This window comes from Poecilia reticulata, chromosome 3 (genome assembly GCF_904066995.2).
Source record: "Poecilia reticulata chromosome 3, P_reticulata-male-v2, whole genome shotgun sequence".
NCBI classification, from domain to species: domain Eukaryota; kingdom Metazoa; phylum Chordata; class Actinopteri; order Cyprinodontiformes; family Poeciliidae; genus Poecilia; species Poecilia reticulata.
Genome location: NC_088832.1, coordinates 4,084,964 through 4,100,048, shown reverse-complemented (window position 1 = coordinate 4,100,048; position 15,085 = coordinate 4,084,964). Strand labels below are relative to the sequence as shown.

At 39.0% G+C, this 15,085-nt stretch overlaps 1 protein-coding gene across 6 annotated transcripts in view; it reads left to right on the top strand.

Moving 5' to 3' along the window:
* The first annotated feature begins 1,054 nt into the window (after positions 1 to 1,054).
* txlng (taxilin gamma) overlaps positions 1,055 to 15,085 on the top strand; it is a 37,330-nt gene continuing 23,299 nt past the window's right edge. For 2 of the 6 annotated variants that reach the window (XM_008405028.2, XM_008405031.3), the window contains exons 1-4: positions 1,327 to 1,464; positions 2,810 to 2,926; positions 5,573 to 5,720; positions 10,520 to 10,611. In XM_008405028.2, the coding sequence (XP_008403250.1) occupies positions 2,834 to 2,926; positions 5,573 to 5,720; positions 10,520 to 10,611 (333 nt within the window). In that variant the 5' untranslated portion in view covers positions 1,327 to 1,464; positions 2,810 to 2,833. The other 4 variants (XM_081604949.1, XM_081604950.1, XM_008405030.3 and 1 more) reach the window with 4 other exon arrangements.

Below are 15,085 nucleotides of genomic sequence, written 5' to 3'. Positions count from 1 at the left end.
ACAATTTTTCCAAAGACCAGCACCAAAGATATTATTATATTTCAGAGTTAGCCTGCTTTTTATGTTATGTGTCCTGTTCGGTTTCACTGGACTGTAAAGATGTTATAAAAAAATCTCTCACTTGGAGGCATGTGCAGAAACCTTGGAATTTACATCATTAAGATGCATTACCATTATAAACAGAACAGTTAAATGATCAACAAAGTTATTTTTCCATTGGTGCCCAGCTGTATCCTTATTGTTGTTTTAGACTTGCAAATAACATCTCTTATTGGCTGAGTTGCTACACCATTTTATTTTAGTAGTTATTTAAAATTTCCCATTAATTGAATCAGCAGACACATTGTCTACTTTTAGGAAAAGGTGTAACACTTTCCTTGCCATAAAGTTTATAGACTGGCCCCTGTGCTTTCTCTGTAGTTTTGCTGCAGTAGGCTCCTGGAGAACAAACTGAACACTTCTCCTCTCTACACTACTTTATTATTCTACTCTCCAATGATGCATTGTCTACAGTTATTGATGCCAATAACTTTATGTTCTGTTTTTACAACTGGTCCACCTGACCCCATTTTTCTGTGTTCAGTCATGTCTCTATCAGACTAAGAAATTAAATGACTCTTGCAGCAGCTAACTTGGGTATGTATTTTGTTATTCACTGTGTATATTATATTTCAGGCTCAAAGCTTTTGTTAGCTGTTTCTCTTCTAAATGAAGATAAGAAAGTTACCACTGTCACTAGACACTACATTTTTAACGTCGAAAGTGTTGCTGGACGATTGTTCCTGTCTTTTATGTGTATTGATGACTGTGACCTAGCTCATTTCTGACATTGCACACCATGAGGGTCCTTGAGAGACAAGTATTTTTTAGGATCCATTGGAGTTAGTTAATCACTGTGGTATTGAAGACGCCATCATACACCTACTTCATCAAATTCAGAAGCTGTGTCAGAAACTTCAGAAGGGAAAACTTGGATAGTTTGTGTTGTTTACTTTTAAAATATGTACTGCTTCATGTTGTTTTATTAAAGTTCTTGTTTTATTTGTATTTTGTGCTAGCCTTTAAATAAAAACATTTTTATTTCTGGAAAAGATACAAGTCCTGTTTGGAAGGCGCAGGTAAATGGTCGTTTTTGCCCTTGGTTTAAATTTTGCATGAAGAATCTTACGATGCTGACTGATATGAAGAGTTTCACCTTCAAGTTAAAATAATACAATTTGAATTCAGATTGGTCTGCTCTTTAATTTAACATTAGAGATGGATCGGCTAATATTTAAAAAACACATACTAAGCTAAACAAGATTAGAACAATAAACTACAAAGTAGATAAAATGAATGTTTCCGTTTTTTGGAAACACATCAGTGGTTATAGTTTGAAAGGTGGTACCCGGATGTCGTATGCGTTCACGTCACACTAACTAGCTTCTGACGTCCTCCTTCGAGCAGTACAGTGAAAATATTCAGGTGAGTGTTTTTAGGACTGTTTATCGGAGTGTTTTGTATTGTGGCATGCAGACTATACGCTACCTGAACGCACTGAACGAAGTTTTACAAAGAGGTCTACAGCGCAGTGATTGTTTTCATTTGTTCAACATTTTGAAGTAAGTTCGCCAACAAGACTAGCGTCAGTTAGCTTTAAGCTAACTATTAGCTCGCTAGCAGTAGCTACGTAACACCGTGTAACGTAAATGTTTTTACGGTTTTGGGGTTTGATCTCGACAGCTGTATTTTTTGCTGTTCCGAGTAATACTTGAGAAGTTTCTGGGAAAGAGACACTTTGTGTTTCAGTGGGACTCCGTTCACACGGAGCAGAATGACGCCATGTTGCTAAAACGACCCGGAACAGAGTGGGAACACATGCGTTCCGCTCAAGTCTGCCCTCAGAGGGTTCCAGAAAACTTGTTTCTCTGGAAAATCACGTTTGCCACTCGGTCTGGGGTTTCTCGTCACCGTCTCATACGCGAAGCGAAACTATGTGTCGTTTCAAATTTAGTTTAGGCTTAAATATTTTTATATAGTAAATACCAGCATGTTTTTCAACTTTTTAAAGTTATTTGAAGTGTATTTGTTTTATTGTATATTTAAATAATTATTTTCCGGTCTTTTTGGTTTCGTTTCCACACTAAAGGGTCCAGTGAGGCTGGTGCTGATGTTAGGGTCAAGCTAAACACCTGCTAATTCTAACAACTCTTGAGTGAACGCAACAACAACGAGTTGCTAGAGGCTCCTCTGGCGTCCAACAAGCTACAGCTGAATAAAAGAGTTTCTTGGAACCAGAATTCTGACCCTTCCAGTTGTGTACTGTTTTTATGTTCCCAAAGATGCATCCAGGACCATTTTATAGAATAGTGAACTTGCCCACAATGTATTCCTTTTTATTCAACAGATGTTAACAAAGAAAAAAAAAATAGAAATGTGTAAAAAGACAATGGTGAGACTTGATCAACATAGCTTGGGTCTGAAGCTGTGTTGCTACAGACACACTTAGACATTGGATCATCTTCTAAGTGTTAATTTAACATAGTTGATCAACCATTTAAGATCTTTGACTGGAAGAAGTTTTTATTTGAACTTTACAGGGGTATATTTTGATCCAAAACTCAAGCATGGTCCCTGCCAAGAAGATCCAGCTTGGCCCAGTATCTGACAGCTAGTTGTATTCCCACACAGTCAGGGCAAATTCACAATTCTTTAATTTTGTAAATTCACCTGGTGGACACAAATGGGGTTTAGGGTCACACGGTCTGGCAAAACTTGTACTATACAGCTTAATATAGTGAGTCTAAATTCTAACCATTCTTTTGTTTAGATTTCTAGGGTTGGATCAAAACTGATGGAGACGCCAGGAGTTTGTGAGATTGAGCTGCCAAACAGAAGAATAGTGAGCGGCAGTGAATCCCCAACTGATCTGGATAGTCCATGTCAGGTAGATGACAATGTGATCATTCTTATGTGCTGGCTATTCTCAGGTTTAATCTGCTAGATTATTTTGCACCTTTTAAATTAATATTTACTAACGGTTTTCGAAGCTCCCTGACTTCATTTTCTACAGATATATTGATCACAAAAATGGAAAAATGCTCAGAGTTTTAGGTAAAAATATAATTCGTGATAGTAGGATCTGTCAGAAAGTAAATTTTATAACTGATCAAGATTTTCAGTTTCCAGTTAGGTTATTGTCAGCATGTCCTGTTATGGGCTACATATACTACAAGATCAGCTTTGTTTTAAGATGAGGCTGTTGTTGGTTAGTAGGGGTGTAGCGATACAATAATTTCACGATACGCTATAAGATATTCTGGTCACAATACGATATGTAACACGAAATTTGTTGAGCGATACGGTGCATTTTTCAGTGCACTTTTATGATTTTCTGAAAGATTTTGGAAGGACAGAGTGATTTTCATGACATTTTGTGTTCCACAGACTTGAATTTAGTTAACTGAAAACTGATTAAAAGCACCAACTACACAATACCTGACTCTGATTGGACAGTCTAACAGTCTGCAGCTGGACAAAATTAATCAAAGATGCAGTGAGATAATTAGTTTCTGTCATTTAATTCATGTGGATTTGACATAAAACTCAAAAGTTTAAACGGTAATCCAGGAGAGTGGGGAGATTATCACCTCTGTAGACTCTCAATATGCAAATGATTGCACTTATGTTTTTTCTTTTGGACACCGTGGTTGCATTTTGGAGTAAAAATGCAGCCACAAATGCAGTCTTTTGGACTATGGGGAAAAAGGCTTTTCTACCTTGGCTCCCGGAGTTAGCTGTGGCTGTAAGCTGCTTTCTTCTAACTGCTAAAGTAGTGGCTCCGCCTCACCGCGTAGTGAGCGACTCCTTCCCCTGTTTGGATCTCTGAGTAGCTGCCTCTCAGACTGCCAGGATCTCATAGTTCTCTCAGTCTCTGATACTCTTTGTCTGTTACTAATAAGAATGATCGATCAGCCATTGTTATCATGGAAATCCTCACTGCGCCGCAGATTCCGGCTGGGGTTTTTTCTGCTCAAAACACAGCACCGCTTCGCACCCGCTTCAGATGTTATCAACCCATGTTCATTCTTCAGGTGATCCTTTATATACAGAACAGAAACCGCTAAGCTAAAAACTAATTACGAAGTGAATGCTACCAGTCAAAATTTGCATTAATTTCGCGATCTCACTGCTTTTGCAGCTGCTCCATTCGCGCCGCTGCTCCTTTCCGCTTCTCAGTTCCGCTTCTCTTTCACGGTTACTAGCGCAACTTTACTTCGTTTCTCAGCAACAAAATACAGCCCATCGTTATTTATTGAAGATTTTACATTGCCAAAAACACAGAAATCTAATGTTTTGTTTCGTTTTGTACGTTTGGAAGCTCATTCCCTCTCACATAATCGGAAAAGCCGGGGAATGGCGGTGCTTTTGACATTTCTCTGACATTCGGAAAAATATGGTTTACTAATTTTAACATAACTCCGGTTATACTTAGCCTATTAACACAATTTAAAAACTGGTGTGTAATTTTTAATGTGCACTTTAAGCTCAAGTTGAAAGTGAGACTGAAGAGGCGGAGTCTTGCTGCTATGCCTTCACAAACTAGATGTTAAAAAGAGCTGTAAGGCTATGGACCCCTATGGTTTAACGGATCGATACTTGCGGATGAAAAATCGATACTTTCCGAGGGCGGAAAGTATCGATATATATATCGCCGAATCGATTTATTTATATAACCCTATTGGTTAAAGAGTAGACAGGAGAGCTACTTACATCAAGTTATGGTTAGGACAGTGGCTTCCAAAATGTTTTCTGCTGGGTCCTCCTTTGGTTAATAAGAAAATTTTTGTGAGAGCTGAGTAACATGTAGCATCAGATACCATTATGTGTAAATGAGAGGTTGCACTAGAGCAGGTGTGTCCAACGAGTCGATCTCAGGAAGGTTTTAAGTCGATCTGGCCTGTAGGGTCTTCAGCAGACAAACTGAACGCCACCAGCTGAGACGAGCTTGTTTCTCTGGTTATGACAAATCAAAAATGTACACTTAAGATCCAAAAAGTTTAAACCTTTATTAAAGACAAAAAACCTCAATAAAACATGTTCAAATAATTGAATCAATAAAATAATGATAGTAATCACAGTAATTATTACTTTATTAAGGTGCTGTTTGGTTAACAAAAATCAAAGGCGACCCACAGATGAACTCACTGACAGATTACTATCAGTATTGAAGTTAGCTAATCAACCACTGCTGTGTTCAAGTGACAACTTAACAAAAAGTAACATCAAGCCTGAGAACAGAATATCTTAGGGGACTGATTATTCTGTTAACATCCGTCAGATGTTCTACGTAGACTGGGTCCTTTGAAGGATGCAGACCCTGAATTCAGACACAGCTACTGTGTCCCTCACTTTGTGAATCACTGTGCTGGGGAAACAAAGTTAAAGTTTACTTCTGCAGCATAACTTTTGACATACAACTAAAGATTTAAGCCCTGACCTTTTCTGGAATTTTCAATGAAATCTCCAGCTCAGTGTTGTTTAATGAGAGATTAGAGCTGATGTGTTGTCATAATGGTGTGTGTGTTTATAGGAGGAGGTCGCAGGGTTTCATTTAGGTCTGTGTGGGCCTGAGGAAGAGAGAGGGGAAACCCCGGGTAGAGAGGACAGTCCCAGTGACCTGGGGGAGGCGGAACTTGATCCTGGAGGAGACCCCAAGGCTGGAGACGACAAGGCTTTTGGTAGGAACGCTGCTGCTTGCGTATCTCCGTTTCCTTTATCAGTTTCCTCTCAACAATGCTGAGTTTTCATAATGTTATGGAGTTTTTTTTTTTAAAGTTAAAATATGGTTTATTTTGATGGAACAAAATGTGAGCAAAGGTTGAATGTTTGATTACACTCAGGACACTTGGCCTGCCTTTGTTTATATGTGATGTGTAGGTGGAGTCAGAATATTTTTTGGTGGTCAGGGTCAAAGATCAATCCAGTCCACATTAGTCAATGCTCAAAACTGCAGGAGGTGCATGGATCAAACTGCTAAACACTAAAACAACATTTGGATTAAAGATTCTGCTGCTCAGTGGAAAAATCCAAATGTCATTCACTTAACCTGTTAGTATGAAAACAGTAAGGATGCTCCAATCAGATTTTTTCCCGATCTCTGATTTTGATTTAGGATATAAATGAAACCATAAAATCACTTAATTTAGAGAAAAACGTAAAAAAAAAAAATGCAGGCACAATGCTTCAAGTATTCAATCAGAAGGGCAAACACATACAAGGTTCAAGGTTTTCCCTTGTGTGGCCCTGAAGGGCCACCAGTCTTTACTTGCTCTCCAGCCAGGCTAAGCATTGCTTGTTTTTATTACATTTTTTTTTCTTTTTAAGCATTAGCTAACTACAAGCGTTTTTGCTGCTCTGAGTATTTCACTGGCAGTGCAAGATCATTCTTGAAATATGGGTTTATAATTTATGAAGCCGGTAGCACTCACCAATCACACTTCTGGCGCCTCTGTGCATTGGCTGCCTCGCGCACTATCACGGCTGAATCTCTAAAGTTTACGTGGGCGCGGATTGGCGCACGCCTCCTTTCACTTAAACTGGGCACAGGCTCACCTGTATGGATATTTATCTCAGCCTGCTGTAAGAACTCATGTTTCTTTGGAGAACTCTACATCAAGGTATGAGTCAAGTTTAAAAAGCCACCATGTTCGCTCTGCTTACACAGCTCATTGTGAACCGCAATTATAGGTGCGTGTTAAGCATGCAGTGACGATAGTATATCTGTGTGAACAAAGCGTTATGTGCGGCGTGTGTTTATGTCTCAACATGCTGCTCAGTGCGTGGCTCTGTGATTGCACTGATTAAATGTATCAGGTCTGTGTGGGCCTGAGGAAGAGAGGCCCACACAGCCTCTCTTCCTCAGAAATGCAAAGGAATTCTAGACAGTCGGTAGGTAGATAGGTCAGTCAAACTTTATTAATAGATTATAAACCAGTGTTCTGACAACTATCCCAGAAAAGTAACTGTTACAAGTTAATTTAACATTTTAAATGTTAAATTGGGCTGATGTTAATATCCAATAGTAACATTGGTCTTGTGCTAGATTTACCAATATTTTTATTTTATCAATTTTTTCATCCGATTACTTGTAAAAATAATAGCTAGATTACTAAAATATTTGTTTATAACAGTACTATGTTAAGTAGACAGGAAATGTAAAAATATTACTGGGTAATTATATGTTACAGGAAAAGGTCGCCAGTGAAACACTATTTAAATCCACAGCTAGTCTTAAAAACATCAAATCAAAAAATACAATTAAAATTAATGTCATTTATTTGCACTTCTGTTTAATCCAGTGTTTCTCAACCTTTTTTGGGCCAGCGCCCCCCTATACTTCATCCAGGTCCCTTACCACCCCCATCAAAAATTTGTAGGCTGCTTTTCACTGAACATTATTTTATTAATATTACTGACACTGTTGTTGATGCTTTAATTTTTATGGTTGCTTCTGTAATTATAATCGAAAGTAATTTTCCAGAGAACAAAAAAAACCATGGGAATAAAAAAAAATTTCACAGGTGTCTATGAAAAATGTAATGGACATTCAGCTTAAAATCTGTAGGTATCAGGTCTGTGTGGGCCTGAGTAAGAGAGGCCCACACAGCCTCTCTTCCTCAGAAATGCATAGGAAATGCATGTTTCCTATGCATTTCTTGGTTAGCTGGTGCGTTAGTGGACCAGCCTCGTAGTCCCTGGTGGTAGTTAACAACCTTTTCAGCATGTCGTTGTTCTTCTTAAGTCTTCTAATGAGCCATCATGTGAAGATAGGTGCGTTAAACCAGGGGGAGAACTAAAGCATACAGGATGCCTGCCCTTGAGGACCGACTTTGAGCACCACTACTGTAGTGTCTCATTGACCTCCTTTGACCACTTCCTGGCTGTCGTCGTGGTTGCAGGCTGTCTCTTTACCAGATGTATGTAACAAGAACTGAGCTGCACCTCTCCACTCCCTCTACTCAGAGGGAAGAGGAACTGTATGCATCTTTTACGTTAGCATACAGTTAGACGGTAAAAGATGCATTACGTTAACAGAAAGGACTCTGGATCTCTCCTTTCTGGTGGGACAGCTCACATGCTGGGTGAAGTTGGGCAGGGTTTTGTCCATGGTAACATGTTTAAAATCACCCTCGATAACCATGAATGCAGTCGAATGTCCAGACATCATGGCCATCGTGGCGTTAGCAGAGGGAGGAATGTAAACAGTCACCACAATAACATGGAAATGTTCACATTGGTAAGTAAAATGGACATAGACCAACCGCCAACAGTTCAACATCCGGGCAACAGATTTGCTCCTTGACCGTTAAATGAGTAGGATTGCACCAACGGTTGTTTAGTTGAACAGCAACCCCCCCCTCAATTCTGCTTTATGTTCTTGGTGCAATCCCTGTAAGCCTGAACAGTCTCATAGCCCTTGATGGAGACATTGGCATCAGGAATGTCGGAGTTCAGCCATGTCTCCGTAAAACGCAATAAGCTACATTCCCGGAACTCCCTCTGGCTCCTGGCTAGTGCTGTTAATTCATCCGTCTTGTTGGCCATCGATCTAATGTTGCCCATGGTAACGAGAGGGGAGAAACAGCTTGTTGCTCTTCTTCTCCACAACACTCTGTTGTTTATTGCTTGTTGCTCTTCTCAGCTGTTTGTTTCCTTTTTTGCAGCCCATATGTGTCTCCAGATCTGAACACCATGCCTTCTGGTTTCAGCACAATCAGCTGGTGTAAACAATGTGGTCAAGTTGTTGTACTTGGCAGAATAAAAGACATATTTCTGGAGCAAAGAAAAAGATTTAGACTCTTAGTCAACATTGTTGAGGATGAGCTTCTAGTAAAGTGCAAAAAGCAATTCATGTTGTAAATAAATAACATGAAAAAGTAAAAAGACGAGAGGAGTAACTGCAACAGCCTACATACATGTTGGTGCATTCGCACTCTGAACACTAGTTAGTAAAGGTGTGCCGATCGATCGGCCACCAATCATAATCGGCCGATTTCTGTGAAAAAGTGCATGATCGGTGATCGCCGATCACGGTCTCTTGTTGCCGATCACACAAACCGGTCACTTGCATCTCATTTCGCAGCCTGCCTGTGCAGCTGTTCTCCTCTTTCCTTCACACTGCGCAAACGTGCAGAAACAAATCCTAAGCGATGTTGAACGCACTGAGTGAAAGGGGACGTTTATGTGCTGCAGCGGAAAATTGAAGCACGTCAAAATGCATCAACATGACGAATCTAATACGACATAAAAACAATGACATACTTGACGGACTTTGGCTACATCGAGGCTCACTACAGTAAAAAAGACATGGAGGATCAGATAGCAGGTAAAGCAGCGCACAGCTACAAACACACACCTGGATTAGCATGACGGTCAGAAAGCTAAACAAATAACCTGCAAAATAATTTAAGTCTTCGAGCTGCGATGTAAGACGCTGGTTCTGCTCTCGCTGTTGAACCGCTGCTACGCGCTACAGGTAGTAATATTTGACAGACGGAGCGCCGCTTCTGCTCCACCTGGTAGTGACTCTCACACTGAACCTCTGTTTAAAGCTGCAGCATCTAACCTAAAAAAATACATTTTACGTACATATTAAAACCTTCGCTGTCCTAACATGAAACAGATAATCTCTAAAAAAATAATCGATCTCCTCCCTGTTCTGCATAATTACTCCGCTCAGTCAGAAACAGCCACTCAGAACTAGCAGTAATCAGCTAGCCGCCATGCTATCAGGAAGTTTTCATTCAGTAACTCTGGATTGTTTATTGTAATGGATCCTGTATTTACCTTTGAATGTTAAGTTTTATACTTGAATTTTTTGGCAATGTTGAGAGGTTTTATTTTGGCTCTTTGCATTATTTAGCCTCTTCAGAGCCTCCATATGTTTTCAGTCTGTTAAAGATAGTATTACCGATAGCAGTACAATTTGCACAATGCCTGTTTTGTTTAGTTTTCTTCTTGGAAAAAGTTATTAAAAACAAGCTTTTGTCTAAGGTGAATTCATGGTTCCTTTTTCCACATAATTTTACCGGTAGTGTTTATGATTTAAAAAAAATTAAAAAAATATGTGATCGGTATCGGTGATCGGTTCTCATGGGTGATCGGTATCGGCAGGAAAAAACCTGATCGGCACATCTCTACTAGTTAGTAATGGTTTGGGAAGCTACATTTAGGTCTGCTGATGTTTGAAGCAGCTGCTATATATAAAATTGACTAAAAATTATTTCTGTTTGATCTTTGGCTTCAAAACAGTTTAAATATATCATTAATCACAGTTTTGTTCCTTTTTACTAGTTTCATTCTAATGTCCATTCTCTAATTTATGCAAAATTGTCTTTGTATGATAAATAATTTGCCAAGATGGCATAAATCTAAAAGTAATGTGTTGAGTTCTTGTACTGGAGCTTTTAGTGTTGTGATCTGTTTATTAAACTATTTTTAATGTGTTTCTTTGGCTGTCTTGTCATTTTCCCTGCAGGAAAAGAGGTCGTACTGCTGATGCAGGCACTGAATTCTCTTGCCACGCCTGAAGAGAAACTGGCAGCACTGTGCAAAAAATATGCAGATCTGGTAGGAATGTTTGCTTCTGTCTTTTTACATAGGGCTACATAAGACACTAAACCACTGTAGAGTTTTTTTTTTTTATTAACTGGCTATTTGTTTACCACTTTTTGACAGTATTACCGTATTTTCTATAGTATTACAGTATTACCGTGCACTATAAGGCGCACCGGATTGTAAGGCGCACCTTAAATGAATGGCCTATTTTAAAACTTTTTCATATATAAGTTTTAAAGGGGTGCATTATAAGTTGCATAGAATAGATGCTGCAGGAGAGGCTGGAGTTACTTTATGCATCCACTAGATGGAGCTGCACTAAAGTGAATATCAACAAAACAGTCCGACTCCGGTCAACGAGGAGAGCCTACTGCGACTGGGCTGGGGCGTGGCCTGACGATGGTGATCCTTCTCCGCTCGCGCACAGCATGTTTGTGGAGAACGTGGTGCAAAATGACCTGCAGACGACCTGATTCTAGACGGTCGGTAGGTAGATAGGTCAGTCAAACGTTATTAATAGATTACAAACCAGCGTTCTGAAAACTATCCCAGCATGCACCGTGCGCTTCTTCTTCTACGGGGGAAAATTAAGTCGGCGGCTGCTTATCGTAGTTGCTAGACCTGTTGTGGCTCAATATTGGTCCATATATAAGGTGCACCGTCAGCTTTTGAGGAAATTGAAGGTTTTTAGGTGCGCCTTATAGTGCGGAAAATACGATGCATAAATCCAAAAGATCGCAAATTCAAGAAAATAAAATGCCAGAATGTAATTGTTTTTATATGTATTGCCAAATAATCAGCTGATTTGAGTCTTTATCTTTGTTTAGGCCAGATATAAATTTTTAATAATTTATTGGAGTCCATCAGAACCACATTCTGCCTACAATAGTGAGGAACAGAGCGTATAATTGAAAATCTCACTACCTGTGCTGTGGTGGCTCAGGGGTTCAGCACAACCTACATATAGAGGCCTCAGTCCTCGACGCGGCCATCACAGGTTCGATTCCCTGCCTGGCGACATTTGCTGCATGTCTTCCCCTTCTCTCATTACCCTGTTTCCTGTGAATTAACTATCAAATAAAGGCCACTAGAGCCAATAAAACCTTTATAAAAAAAATTAAAAATCTCACTACCTTGTGTAAAACCAAACGCCTAAGGTTGCAGAACACGTCTAGAAGGATCAGCCCGACGTGTTGAGCCATGATCAGGGTTTTCCCCAGAAAACTTTCTAAGCCCGGAGGTCGGGACGCCAAGGTGATCCATCGGCGGTCCACCATGTTTTTGTATTAAAGATGTTAAGTGTATATAAGCAGATAGAAAGGAGACGGCGGGTGGCTGAGTAATTGATGCTTATAGTGCAAGTGTAACTTTATGGACGAACCGCACAGTAAATTTTGTATCGTCCCGGTCTCAACAAACGGGTGACGGAGAACATTGTGGCGGTACATAGCTGGTAGATGTGTTTCTATGTGTGACAAACGAAGGTGTCAATTAATCGGACGATAAATTAAACCTATCGACCTCATTTTAATTATCATCTCTTCCGGCCTTTTGTCTTTCTGTTGATGACACTAAATGAAAAAAGGCTCAGCTCCTGTGCTCTCCACTGACCCTCCCTTCCTCATTTCATTAGTCTAATGTCCAGCGCACATTACAGGAGTTGTCGGCCCATTTTCAAAACCTGAGACACATTAGCCGACAGAAATCCTAGGTATAATGGGTTCGATAGTGGTGTGTGGTGTCCAGCCACATGGGCACAAAATAATGGCTACAAGTCCAGTTAACTAATTTTAAAATCAGCCTACACAAAAGCTATAAATGGCTGGGCAAGGTGAGAGTTCATCTATTAGATTGACTGAAGATGAATACATAAACTAAAAGCTGGAGCACATACATATTTTATATTTGTGAGCCTACCTCTTTACTATTAACTTGAATATAATTTCAGATTATTGTATAACTTCAGGTTAACTTAAAAGGTGAGCTATTATTGTTTCAGGTTAATTTTCTAAACTACAGAAAAGTAACTGTTGAAAGTTAATTTAACATTTTAAATGTTAAATTGGGCTGATGTTAATATCCAATAGTAACATTGGTGTTGTGCTAGATTTACAAATATTTTTATTTTATTAATTTTTTCATCCGATTACTTGTAAAAATAATTGCTAGATTACTAAAATATTTGTTTATAACAGTACTATAAGTAGACAGGAAATGTGAAAATATTACTGGGTAATTACCCAGACCTTTTCCTGTAGCATCTAATTAGATGCTACAGGAAAAAGTCGCCAGTGAAACATTTTTTAAATCCACAGCTAGTCTTAAAACATCAAATCAAAAAATACAATTAAAATTAATGTCATTTATTTGCACTTCTGTTTAATCCAATGTTTCTCAACCTTTTTTGGGCCAGCGCCCCCCTATACTTTATCCAGGTCCCTTACCACCCCCATCAAAAATTTGTATGTTACTTTTCACTGAACATTATTTTATTAATATTACTGACACTGTTGTTGATGCTTTAATTTTTATGATTGCTTCTGTAATTATAATCAAGAGTAATTTTCCAGAGAACATAAAAGCCATGGGAATAAAAAAAATTTTCACAGGTGTCTACGAAATGTAACGGACATTCAGCTTAAAATCGGTAGGCCTATCAGCAGCCAGAGTGGAAAAAAATTCTTCTTCTGTGCCATTTTCTGATGTTAGTTGTTTAAATGTTGCACAAAATGACCAGATAAAAGATGTACAACAATGCCAGTTTAAACTTTGAACTATTTGCAAAAGACTGTGTTGTGCAACATTAAAACATGGATAGAACTGCAACTATATTAATCATAGCTCTTCTTCTCTTCAGTGTTTGAGGTTCTGGTGGTGCAGCTCTGTGCTGCCTTCAAGAGAATGGGACATCAGAGTATCAGCTATAACATTTCACTCACATGGTATTTACTGTGCAAACCAGTTTTTTAAGTAGAAAAACAAAAGTTTCAGATTCTTTTAATGCCATTAAAAGGATGTTTCTGTCCCATATTTATGGGACAGAAAGATGGATGATATTTTTCAATAGACCTGTCTTATTGATTTATAGAATAATAATTTTACTGGACAGAAATTACAAAGAACAAAGTGGTTCTTAGTAAAATCCTAAGGAGACTAATTGAAAGTGTCATTAACACCATTATGACATTAACACGGACATGAAAAATAATATTGAAGAAATAAATATAAAATAAAATCTAATTAAAAACAAATAAGTGATAAGTTCTTTACTGTTATTGTCTGTACAATATATTCCTTCTTAGTACTAGATGTTGTCTCAACAAACCCATGGCACTTCAACAATATTATCTTACCTTTTATCTAAAAACAGTGTCTGATTGTTCTTGCCATACAGTCCTCTGCATTAGTTATTGTTCGAAAGATCTTGCCATACCAGTTTATTCCTCTATATTTTCGGTAATTTAGTTTCTTAGTTTATCCTTGCATTTTGTTCTTAATTCATTTCCATTTAGTTTCTCTCCTGTTTCTAGTTTTATTTTACTGTTTTTATTGACACCACCAGCAATCTTCACTCATCATGTCATTCACCTGCTGCACCGCGTAATCATCATGAGTTTCACCTGATTTGCTACTCATAAGTTCTTGATTTTTCACTGCTCAGCGCCGAATTCTTTGATCCTGATTCACATCTAGTTTGTTGCCCCGTTCTATGTCACGGTTCTCTTGTTTCAGAGTTTTGCGCAACGTGCAAGTCATTTTTAAATATTTTTTTTTACTCCCTACAGTGCGGGGCGGTTGGGAAGCGCATCGACAGGGAAAGGCAGACTGACGTCAACCTTTTAAAACAACGGAAAAAATCCCGGTATTCTGATGATTAAAATTCAAAAGTGCTGTGGTACTACCATTTCATACCAGATCACTTACAACACCAATAACTCTATAAAATGAAAGTGCTCTATCGTGGTATCACCCATGGAGGGATTTCTTTATTTACCTTAGTTGAAATCACACAAACGTCATCAGCCGGTGTAATGCTGAACTGATGCGGTGAAGCTACTAGTAGCAGGAGCTTGGAGCTGCACCAAGAAGCTACAAACACTGAAGAGGAGAAGAGCTGCCATTGATACAGTTGCAGCCAAGCATGTTTTAATGTTACATAATACCGTTTTAGCAAGTTGCTCAAAGTCTAAACTTGTATTGTTGTGCATATAAGGTGTAAAATTTACCTTCGAGCAAACGCCCCCCAAAGGCATCACAGCGCCCCCCTTTGTAAATATTTCCGCCAGCGCCCTCTGCTGTCCTCTGAGCGCCCCCTGGGGGAGGTACCGCCCCCTTTGAGAAACCCTAGTTTAATCCCAATTAGGGCTGAAACGATTCCTCGAATGATTCGAGTACCTCGATTACTAAAATTCCTCAAGGAAAATTTACCTACCCCCAAGCTTCGTTAATTTATGTTTTATTATTTGGCGCACCGTGTTCCGGCCGG